An 11,884-nucleotide genomic window follows, 5' to 3' on the forward strand; every position below is an offset into this window, starting at 1 on the left:
GACCGATAAATCACGCAGAAACGCAGCCTCCCTCCCCGAAGGAGTTTCCAGTACTGCCCGCGGCCGAATAAGACCATTGAGCATATGATGACCACTTCGCCATCTCACAAACCTACGCCGGACAAGACCGTTGGGTTCCCGGGAGCTGTAGTTCAATATTACGTAAACCGCTGCTTATTGAGAGATTCAAAAACTACATAAACCACGATTACCCGCGTTGTCCGCTGTACACCTACGCTACATAAAACCACCGACTGTAATCCTCCATCACCATAAGCCGATGCAGATATTTTGTATCTAGGTAACGGTAAATATACCGGTGCACCTAAAGCTTGTTATTCTTAAAAAATAACCAACAATGGACAATTCCGGTAAAGAGAAGGAAGCGATCCAGCTTATGGCCGAAGCGGATAAGAAAGTGAAGTCCTCCTCGTCGTTCCTGGGGGGGATGTTTGGGTAAGAAGCGCTGCGGCGGTCAGCGCGCTTATGCGGCTTCCTTAGCAGGCTAACCGGCTAGCCTGCGCCCCCCAAGCCGGGGGGCGTCTGTCCGCAGGACTGCGGAGGGCAGGAGGGGAACGTGGAGGAGGTGTGGGGGTCGGGGGCTGAATCTGAGCAGGTCATAGGGAGAGGATGCTGGGTGACAGCGCGCCCTTAGCCAGGGGGAGAGCTAAGCTGTTTGCTGATGCTAATAATAATAAGAATAATAATGATAATTACGATGATGACGACGATGATGATGATGAAGGGCAAGGAAAGAGTTCGCTTTGTGCTTGCGGGGGTGTTGACATCTAGTAAATGTTCATACATGGACAGCTACGGTGATGCAAAAGAATACGCAATGGAATGCACCCTCTCTCCCTCTCTCTCTCTCTCTCTCTCTCTCTCTATATATATATATATATATATATATATATATATATATATATATATATATATATATATATATATGAGATACATATTTGGGTTGGGGGTGTGGGGGGTGGGCGAAGTACTTAGATGATAAGTCTTCGTTTTCACTCTAGCAGTCCCTAAGCGGCCGATGGCGGAGTGTCGGGATTTCCGTCCCTGCACCAAGGAGAGAGAGAGAGAGAGAGAGAGAGAGAGAGACGGAGGGAGAGAGAGGGGGGCAGCCTGGGGTCTGACAGCGGACCGGAGAGGGGAGGCGGGCTGGGGTCTGACGGACCGGAGAAGTATGTCAGACAACGGACCTGTGCCCTTCTCGTACCAGGAGTGCGGATTTCACCCATAAGCCGTATCTGCTGCTTAAAATGCGAGGTCCTGTTCCCATGCAGGGGCCATCATTTCCCTGCCGGAGTGGCGCACCGGGCGGGTTGCCCACTTGATTCTATGGAGATTTGTGATGATACGATTTTTGTGGGTATTGTTATACGCCGCGGGTTGTTTTAGTAAAAGACGTTTTTAAGTATGCAGATACGATCAGATCTGAAGTTGTTCCTTTTTAATTTTCGGTGTTACACCGTATTCTGTAACCGTCGTGATGTATGACTTAAGAGCCACTACAATTGGGTTTAGTGATCAAGATCAGCCGTGGCAGAGGGGTCACACTCTCTGATAGCTGTCGTCAGATTTCGTGACCCCATAAAATTACAGGAAAAAGAGTGACACAGCAATCAAATACCCCAGTGTGAAAAAGCAGTAGCACATCTTTCAAAACGTATTGTCTTGTTTACACAATTCTAATGGTCACATTATATCGAACATTCCTAAATATGTCACTAAATGTAGCGCACCACAATACATAGTTTCATAAATCACAAAACTGACTGTGCAAGAATCAGAAAGATGAATAACTACCATTAAAACATTTATTTGAAATAGTCGCAACATCGGTTATATGCTTTAAAACTCAGAATTACCCACTCTTTCAGCCACCTATATAATTCGCGAATGTTGATTTATGAAAGAATATGCAGAAGAGTTATTTCACTAAAAATACAAATAAGCAGAAGGAACAGAAAGTGGAAATGTTGCTGCTTTAAAATAATTACGGTACGTAAAATGCGCAGAGGGCTTGCGTAGGTGATCAGGAAGCCTGCGTTTATTCCCAGTAACGTGAAACAGCACCTCACCCCCCAACGCAAGCTTTTCCTCTGCTTCGACATATGCGATGTGGACAGAGTTTGTCTCTGTTTCTGCTTCCTATGACCAGTTAAGCGTGTTGAGCAAAATCCAGTGGGTGAAATTTGCCAAGTCATCTTTAATTTGGACAATACTGAGCACGTTTATTTTGGTAATCGGCTGGCTGAAACTGGCATAAGACCCGGTCATCAACCACCTATCAATCCACTTTGCATGGATGATAAACGTTTAAATTGATTTTCAAATGGAATTCAGTATAAGAAAATATGACGCTTGTCGCTGTCTACGATTGGAATAACAACCTTGTTTAATATTTTGAAAAGACATCTTTAATTTACAACGATAATTTGTAAAAAATAATTTGTAAAAATTACGTGCAGCTGTATACATATACAATATAATATATTACAACGCTAGGTCAAGCCATATTATAACACTACTGGTAATACTTTTGGATGGGTGGATGGATGGATGGATGGATGGACGGACGGACGGACGGACAGACAGACAGACAGACGGATACTATAGTCATTGATGGACTGACCGGTTACACCTTGCTTGCAGGCTCATTTTCTCTGTTTTCTATAATGTTTTCATGCCCTGTTGGGGGTTGGGCAGCCAGTCTTCCTTGGACCCCCCCCCCCCCCCCCCCCCCTTAGGTTTTTCTCCATACTCTGGAGTTTTCGTTTGCTCTCTTTCATTGTCTTATGGCATTCTTTCTTTCTCTTCCCTTATTCTTGGTTTTGTGCACCATTTTGTATATGCGAGGAAGTAATTGATTGCCACAGTTTTGTCAGTTGCCTTGCAACGACTTGATTTTCAGTTGCATGAGAACATAATAAAGGTGTTTAAATAATCCATTGATTAGATACAGCATTGAAAACACTTTTCCACATGTGGCATTTGCTTCACAGTTATGTTGTACCCTTAAATAACATGAAGGCCCCCATTGTCCTTTTCAGCTTCTGTCATTTTCTCATTGTCTTGGCTGAAGCTTGACGGTAAAATATATCTTGAAGAAACAAGGGGTTGTAGCAGAATCTCATACAACTCATTTAAAACTACACAAACAGTGCTTAAATATACAGTCCTGAGTTGGAATACATTCAGTTTGCAGCAATATTAAATTTGATTTTTTGTTCTCTTGACACTAGTGTTTATCATATATATACTTAAATATTTATATATTATCACTGCTCATCTTGGTCATAACTGCAGGAGGAGGTGTTTAAGACATTTTGCATTTATGTTTGTGCCTTTTTACATCCTGTGATCGTTGTTTTTTGGTTTGCTGCAATCGTTTGGTGCATTTAAGGTTAGATTTCCTCCAGAGCTGATGGGGAATGATTAGTCAGCAGATAGGGCTGCAGTATGGATTGGTGAGGTTATCCCCAGTCACCTTGGGTTTTGGCCCAGCGCCTGTCTGTCGGTTCCTCACCGTAAACCATCCTGCTCCTAGAAATGAACGTATTACAGCCCAAGTGTCAGTTGCACCCGTGTCGCTGCACAAATTCATTTGCAAACAAGTGAAAATGAATTAATCACTATCCAGGGTTGTTTCACTGGCGTGACACTGTGGCAGAGATTCCACGTTGGGGCAGGGTGTTGTGGTTCAGCATGTTAGGATGCTGTGTTGTGTGATTGGAATAAACATGTCTGCTAAATGAATCAAATGTGATGTAAGCTTCCCATTAAAGAATGGGGCAGTTGCATGTGCCAGAAATCCACAGGACTGGGCAGAGTTTACAGTGTACACCCACCTGCTGGGGGAGATGGCGGATGTGAGAGGTCCTGGGTCCTGGGCAGGTGTGTTGTTTGCATGTATGTTTTGGTTAAATGTGGAATGTCAGCCTTATTGTGTAAAAGCTCAATTTTAGCCTTCAGCCTACAAGTAAACTGGCAGTGTGTGGCTCTGTGGGTTTGGATGCTGTGCCTCAATCAGAAGGTGACCAGTTCAAATCCCAGGGCCAGCAGAGTAATTTTATTGTTGGGCCCCATACCAAGGTCCTTAAAAATCTAAATTGCTCCTGGGACTGAATTACCCTGCTTTCTCAAAAATGCGTGTCAATTTAGATAAAAGTGCCAGCTAAATAAAAGATATATAATTATTTTCACGTGATCAGGGATTTACATGGAATTGAGAGGGAAATGTGGTCTTGGTTCTGCAGGACCCCTGGGCTGTTGAGAGGTAAATGTGGTCTTGGTTCTGCAGGACCCCTGGGCTGTTGAGAGGTAAATGTGGTCTTGGTTCTGCAGGACCCCTGGGCTATTGCTTTGTAAATCAGCTGTGATCACATGTTTATACGGGTCGTTTAATAAATGGCCCTTCCCCATGTCAAGTGACCGGAGCAGTTTGTTTGACGTGCTCAGTCTAAAGTGAATGGAGAGCGTCAGAGAGCACGTGTCCCTTTAACAGAAACCATCCACGCTTTTCATTATTTTCAGGTTGAATTTCCCTGGACGATAAGGCCCCCAGGACACTAAGTAGGCTAAGTGAGGATGTGAGGAGAGTGTGTGGTTCCCCGGGGCGGCGTTTGTCCCCCGGGTGCGAAGCAGGATGCAGCTTTCAGGTCAGCGTCAACATCACCCTAAACTCTTAATCCTGTTTGTGTACCAAATAGTCCGCCATTGTGGTTGGACACACATGTAGTAAAATCAGAGTTTACGAAGGAGTTCCGGAGTTATTTATTGAATAACTCAGGTTTTCTTGAAAAGTGCCAGTTTTACAAGTACTTGCGTAGCTGATTCTTTTATTTGAAGTGGCTTGGGTGGGGGGTGGCTGTGGCTCAGCGGGTTAGAATGCTGGGATCAGAAGTTCGCTGGTTCAAATCCCAGGATCGGCAGAGTGACGTCACGGTTGGGCCCTTAACCCACAGCTGCTCGAGGGACCGTCGACCCTGATTTCTCAGGAATTGGCTGAGCTTTGCATAAAAGCTTCTGTCAAATAAACAGAATGTAATGTAGTTGACGTTTATGCACCAGGATGCAAAGTGGTTGCGAGTCGGTGTCCTGCAGCTCCCATATCACGGCGTTTCCCCGGCCGCCCCCGCCCCCGTCTTCTGAGCCGTCTCCCGCCTTTGTCTTCTAGCGGGAACCACAAAGTCGAGGAAGCATGTGAGATGTACGCCAGAGCAGCCAACATGTTCAAGATGGCCAAGAACTGGAGTGGTATGTCGCCCGGCGGAGCTGGGAGGGGGCACCATTTGGCGGGGCCCGGCGGGGCCAGCGCGGTGACAGGCGTGCGCCCGCGACGCCCTCTGCTGTCTGTTTCCGTCTGCAGCTGCAGGGAGCGCCTTCTGTCAGGCCGCCAAGCTTCACATGCAGCTACAGAATAAGCACGACTCCGCCACCAGCTTTGTGGACGCCGGCAATGCCTACAAGAAGGCCGATCCCCAGGGTGAGCGTGCGAGGGGGGGGTCCCAGCCTGCCGGGAGCCCGGCCGCCTAGCCGGAGCCTGGCGGGGAGGACTGTGCGCTGTGGGGGGGCTGGATCATGGGAGAGACACCCATCACAAACTGCGAGTTTGCAGGCAGTCTGGTGAACTGAAAACCTGACAGTTTTGTGCTCTATTTGAATGTCCCAGCATAATTTTTATTGAGGTTTTGTACCAGTACAAAATGTGCTTTTTCTGGGGTAAAAAAGCAAAACAAGTATATTCCCCCCCACCCCAAGTGCTTCCCTTTATGTTTTAAATGAATGACTGATGTTGCCTCCCAATTTAAATCTATGTTGACGTCTCTGGTCCACAGAGTGTAGCTGGTGCGACTCTGGTCCTGGCGCCTGGCAAATCCCACTGATCACCTTATCTTGCCGGCTGAAAGCTTCACTGCTCGCCTTTGCTAGGAAATGCTGGTATACAGTCTGCGGGTGTTTGGTTTTGGGTGGTCAGCGCGTACAACCAATTTCCCAGTGAAATTAATGGATCAGAGTGAACTAAAACTCTAACTCCTTACTGGACTTGAATATACATTTGGAGAAGCAGCCGTTTTACATCTTAAACATTCCACATTGCTGCTAGATTCTCACGATTCAGCGCCAGAGACCATAGACCAGCAGTAAAGCCTAAATAAGCCTAGTGATTTATTTTAGTAATTTTATGTAATGTCTTTACAGTGTTTAGGTGAGCATCCACGATAATCAAACTTATCTTTTGTCTGATAACTCAAACGCTCCAGTGCTTTTGATAGTAGTAAATATTTATGATTGGTCATTGTATTTATTTGTGGAATTGGCCATCGGTGTTATAGTGACGAAGGAGATACGCTCCGGTCTGGTGTAGAATTCCTCTGTCTGCTGTCCGACGGAAAATAAATATCCTCTGAACAGATAGTTTACCCCACCTGTGTAAACACAGACGTTCAGATGTATCAGCAGTCCCCAGAGTGTAGGGTTATGCCATTTTCACTGCTGGTACTGCTGGCATCAGTGGGCAAAAATGAGGTCTCAGACCTCCAGGACTGGGGGCTTGCATCCCGGCAGTTTTCTGTGCGTGTGGAATTTGCATGTTCCCTGGATTTTGCACGAATTTCCTTATGCAGACCAAAGGCATGCAGTCAGGCTAATTTCAGCATCCTCCTAAGGTCCTTTAATGAGTGTGTGAGTGCGATGCGAATGACCGGTGTCCCGTCCAGGATGTACCTCAGTCTTGTGCCTTATGCTGTCTGGGATCAGATCCCAGCGCCCTGCAACACGGTACTGGATAAACACATTGGATGCTTAGATTGATGGACATACTGCCGGCTCTTAAGTGTCCATCAATGTCTTAAGCTGCCTGAGTCAAGTTTGATCCTGGCTTCTTGAAACAGAAGGTGACAGCCATGAATGGTGGTCATTTTATCCCCCATGCTGGAAAAAGGGTCTGCCAGAAATGTTTGTTTTTGCGAGCAACCAGTCCAGTAGGTGATAAAGTGGCTGAGAGTTGCTGTTTGCCTTTCCTGTCAGTTGATCTAATCCCCAAACCCTTTATCCTGTCTTCCTTTCCTTCATGCGCTCAATAGAGGCTATCAACTGCTTAAACGCAGCCATCGATATATACACAGATATGGTAAGATGCCCAGAGACCGACAGCGCGTTTCAGAGTGCAGAGTGTAACGAGCCTCGTAGCCCTTGGCTAATGAAATTTCTTTGTTAGATACTTGTCAGATGCATGAAGTAAGTTTCAAGTACAGAGCTGATGAATGTCTTGAGAATAAAGGACAATATGTTGTCAGTAAAAGTAACTTAAATTTTAATTTTTGTCATAATGGTATGAGTGACAATGTGTCATAGGAGATAATGGGTCAGACCGTTTCCATGGTGACAAAGGTCATATTCCTCCATTCAGATTCAGATGTCAATATTCATGATGCGGATAGTCAGAGCGCAGGCGTGGCTCCTTGTAGTACCCTTTCCATCACTTGAAATTGAATTTCTCACTCATCAGTCAACCCCCCCTTCCTTCCCCCTCGTCTTCCCAGGGACGATTCACAATCGCCGCGAAGCACCACATCACAATTGCCGAGGTCTACGAGTCTGAACTGGTGGACATCGAGAAGGTACATCTGCACGTGGGCCGTTAGCCTTGGCGAACATCCCTCGCCAGTGTTCTGTCACTGGATGACCTGGAGTTCTCTAAGCTGTGCTTACTTTGTGCTTAATTGAATGTTAATTTTATTAATAAGTCATTTGCTTCTACTCCCCCCCCAGGCGATTGCCCACTATGAACAGGCAGCAGATTATTACAAAGGCGAGGAATCTAACAGGTAAACATGTGACACTGTGGGTTATCGGGAGGTTGTCTGTATGAATTTCTGGAGGGGGCCCTTAACCCACAACTGATCCAGGGACTGGCTGCCCCTGCTTTCTCAATTGTACGTAGCTTTGTGTAAAAATGTCTACTACGCAATTTTTTTTTTAAAGTAAATGCATGTGTTTGTGATTAATGTGACCCAAAGCACAGTTTAATGTGAACCGTGACGTCACTGAGGAGGATGTTCTGGAGGTTTTAGTGGAAACGCCCTGTGGGGATTAGAACCGCCGTCCCGGTCTGACCGGAGCTTGTTTCTGTTCCCTCATCTTCACGGAAGCTCTGCAAACAAGTGTCTGCTGAAAGTGGCATCGTACAGTGCACAGCTGGAGCAGTACCAGAAAGCCATTGAGATCTACGAGCAGGTGGGCGGCTCTGTCATTCCACACTACGGGCAGCAGGTGGCATAGCACTTAAGGGAACGGACTGCTGAGTCAAAAGTCCCAGGAGGGGTCCTGGTGCAGTGCAGAGAGTGAGAAGCTTAACCTGAACCTCTCCAGTAAAATGTCCATCTGTATTCATTACCAGAAAGAGCCGCTTTGGCCTGGCTAAAAATACTGCAGAATGACACTTTGGTGGCTCGATGTTAAAGTGTGTGTGTTTGTGGATACATATATATAATATAAACTTTTTTTAGGTTGGAACCAACACTATGGATAACCCTCTACTGAAATACAGTGCAAAAGAGTATTTCTTCAAGGCTGCATTGTGCCATTTTATTGTCGACGAATTAAATGCGAAGGTCAGTATGTGTTCAGGTGCATCTTCGTGCCCGTGTGTGTGTGTGTGCCCGTGTGTGTGTGTGCCTGTGTGTGTGTGTGGTCACCAGTCTTTCTGAACTTCATTAGTGATGCAAAGCTTAAGGAGCTGCACCAGGTACAGCTACAAATGTCCCTGTACTGTAAGTTAGTGGGTGTCACATCAAAAGCCCTGTGCTGGAATTTGTTGTAAAATGACTCATCTTGTCATTTTTCTTTGTCGCTTATTTTATTTATTTATGTATTTTAGCTTGCTGTGGAGAAGTATGAGGAAATGTTTCCAGCATTTTCTGACTCCAGAGAGTGCAAGTTGTTGAAGGTACGTTAATTAGAGGGACCCTCTGAAATAAAAGCAGACTTTGATCATAAGTGGATCAGAGTCACTGCTTAATAAGTCCTGTGCAATGAACCGTATTCATCATAATTACAGGAGAACGAGTACAAGTTTTCAGATGCAATGCGTAGCGTATATATTGCACATTAGTTTGGTAGTTTTTATTTCAGTGCTTTTAATGTTAAATGTACAACTTAATATTCCACCTTATTTCTGTCAGTTGAATATCGTAAATAAAAATTGTCACGTTGCATGTCATATAATGAAATGCATTTTATTTATGAAAAAAGGGGGGGGGGGTCCGAGGATTGACAGTGGCAGGAAATTCAGGTGGGGGTGAGGAACCAGCACTAGAGGAAAAGGAAGGATCTTGCGGAAAGGGCGGAGCCCACTGACAGTCACGGTTGGGAGGCCTAAGGACATTCATCACTTTCTAAAGTGAAAGATCATTTTGGCTTCATGTTGATGGAGATTCTTATTGTTCTTTGCTTTTCTTGTGAACACTTTTGGACTAACACTAGTTATTATTTGGGGAGAGTGTGTCAATGCAGGATGTGTTTTTTTTTGCGTGTTTTGCAGAAAATTTCATTAGGGATTATTTAAAGCACTACACCGTCTATAGAGAGACTAATAATCAGTGTCAATGCATGAAATCTTCACATCTTTGCAATTTACGAAAAGCCAAGTGTTGTTATGTTATGTTATGGAAATAATATAATCAATATTCCTTTAAAACTTAGTCCTGTGAGACTAAATAAATTATGCCCTGGATTGAGATGATATTGTCCGTATCATGATACGAGTATTGATTTTTCATAAATTTGTTGTAACACTATGAGCTCGTCTGCGTAGCAATATACAAGCAAGGCTGTGGTTCAGACTAAAGCCATAAAGCCATAAAGCCAAAAGAGGACTATCTGGATGTTCCCCATCTGTGTAGTTCAGACTACATATTGTACCAGTCAAACTAAGTAAGAGTGCACTGCTTTTACCTCTGGGGCTCTTAAGAAAACTTTTTGGGAATTTGAGTGCAGTTGAGAAACCACCCTGAACTTTCTGAATAATGTTTTTTTTAAATATAGCAATTTATGTATATCTAACTGGCTTATCCAGAATCCTTGTGTTCTCTCTACAGAAACTTCTAGAAGCTCATGAGGAACAGAACAGTGAGGCTTTTACTGAAGCAGTAAGTTATCTCCAAGTTAAATCGTTCGTAGCGTCAGCCAGTCTCGGTAAGCACATTTACAGATACGTTTTTGTTGTAAGCGGTGGCCTCATGTGGTTCATGCCTTTTTGTTAAGGTTAAGGAGTTCGACTCCATCTCTCGCCTGGACCAGTGGCTGACCACCATGCTCTTACGCATTAAGAAGACAATCCAGGGTGATGCTGGGGATCTGAAGTGAAGTCAGGGATCCCACGTTTCTCTACGTTTGTGTCCTAAGGTCTGCTTTAGGGTCTCCATCCTCCCCCCCCCCCCCCTCCCGAACGCGACCCATGTATCCGTATGACTATCACTGCAGATTTGTCCGGTTTATACCCCCCAGGTCGTCTTCTCTCTTCCCGCAGGATGCGGTTGAACGTCGTGGCTCTTTGGTGGCATTTCCGAGTGCAGTTTCCGCAACGTTAAGCAGCCCAGAACATTCCAGAAAACTGAAAAAAATGGCATTTCCACATTTAGACACTTACCTGGTTACTATTGAAGGTCTTGCTTATTGTACAGCTGTAATTATTTAAATGGAGTGGAAATTCAGTCTATTTTGAAATATTTAAATAATCACTTACGAGTTTTTTTTTTAAAAAAAAGCAGTGTTCATTTCTTCTCATTGCTGTTTGTTTCTTGTGGTTACACCATCTCATTTCCAGGCACCGTTCAGATGCATAAAGTCTCACGCAAGATGCTAAAGCGCTAAGGCCATCTGGCTTTCCAGGCAGGAACCTCTGAGGAACTATTTAGACCCCTTTGTAATTTATTTTAAAAGCATTATCTGGCTCTGCAGCAAAAGGATAAACACAGAGATATGTTAACCAGAAGGCGCAATGAAGTATTAAATACTGTTTTTTGTCGCAGTAAAGAGTATAATCTAGGTTTCATCTGGTCCCAGATACCCACAAAGTAGCACAGATGTAGTTGTGCAATGAAATAGAGAAATTAAATGTTTGTTTATTGACCGTTTAAGGGCAGGGTGTCTGCTTTTGGCTCAGAAATCATCGTTACATGATGGGAAGTGATGCTCTGTTCAGGTCATGGGAGATGCTAAGAATCCTGGGGGTGTCAGAGGTACCGAAACCTTTTTTTTTTATTTTTAGTTTTCCCTTTGCTTCCTGGGTTTATTGTTCTCTTCACCGCCACCCTCCAAATAATTCTGACTGTTTCCCATCACTGCTAGTACTATACCTACGCTGAGCGGCCTGTGGATGGATTTTTAATTTTTTTTATTTTTTGCACGGTTAACTGAGAGAGACACATCCGGTCCCCTCTGGTACAATGGCACTTTTATTATGTCTTGTGTAACGTCTCAGTGTGCTTAATGTCCGTGTTGTGAGTATCTACTTGTTAGAGGTGAACTAGCTATCCCCAGGATCCCGCATACGAGCATGTCATCACATGTAATTAGTGTTAAGGTATTGTGACGCGTAACCCGGTTTTTAACAACCAAAAATAAAAAGAGAAAGTGACCCACGAGTCTTTCCACTTCCTACTGTATGTATTATTGTATTTCAGTTTCTGCTAATGTACAGTAATAAAGGAGGGTCTCTGAGCTGGTCTGCCTTTCATGGGTCTTCGATTCTTGTCCCGTCTTATTTTAAACCCATTTTGTTTGTGCGCACCAGCAGCAGCTTTACATGTGTTGCAAAGTAATTAGGCTGACAGCTGGACTCTCCTGGAATGAAAGCCTGCGGGACTCT

At 44.5% G+C, this 11,884-nt stretch overlaps 1 protein-coding gene across 2 annotated transcripts; it reads left to right on the plus strand.

Annotated features, from left to right (window-relative positions):
- The first annotated feature begins 208 nt into the window (after positions 1-208).
- Positions 209-11,736, plus strand: napbb (N-ethylmaleimide-sensitive factor attachment protein, beta b). Of its 2 annotated transcripts, XM_023799920.2 has the most exons (12): positions 209-456; positions 5,189-5,268; positions 5,381-5,497; positions 7,098-7,144; positions 7,557-7,634; positions 7,786-7,841; positions 8,166-8,250; positions 8,523-8,627; positions 8,894-8,962; positions 10,113-10,163; positions 10,279-10,419; positions 10,522-11,736. In XM_023799920.2, exons 1-11 carry the CDS (start codon positions 359-361, stop codon positions 10,378-10,380), a joined length of 888 nt encoding a protein of 295 aa, XP_023655688.1. In that variant the 5' UTR covers positions 209-358; the 3' UTR covers positions 10,381-10,419; positions 10,522-11,736. The 2 variants fall into 2 exon arrangements, with proteins under 2 accessions (XP_023655688.1, XP_023655677.1); XM_023799909.2 differs by having other exon boundaries at positions 210-456; positions 10,279-11,736.
- The last annotated feature ends 148 nt before the right edge of the window (positions 11,737-11,884 follow it).

This window comes from Paramormyrops kingsleyae, chromosome 19 (genome assembly GCF_048594095.1).
Source record: "Paramormyrops kingsleyae isolate MSU_618 chromosome 19, PKINGS_0.4, whole genome shotgun sequence".
NCBI lineage: Eukaryota > Metazoa > Chordata > Actinopteri > Osteoglossiformes > Mormyridae > Paramormyrops > Paramormyrops kingsleyae.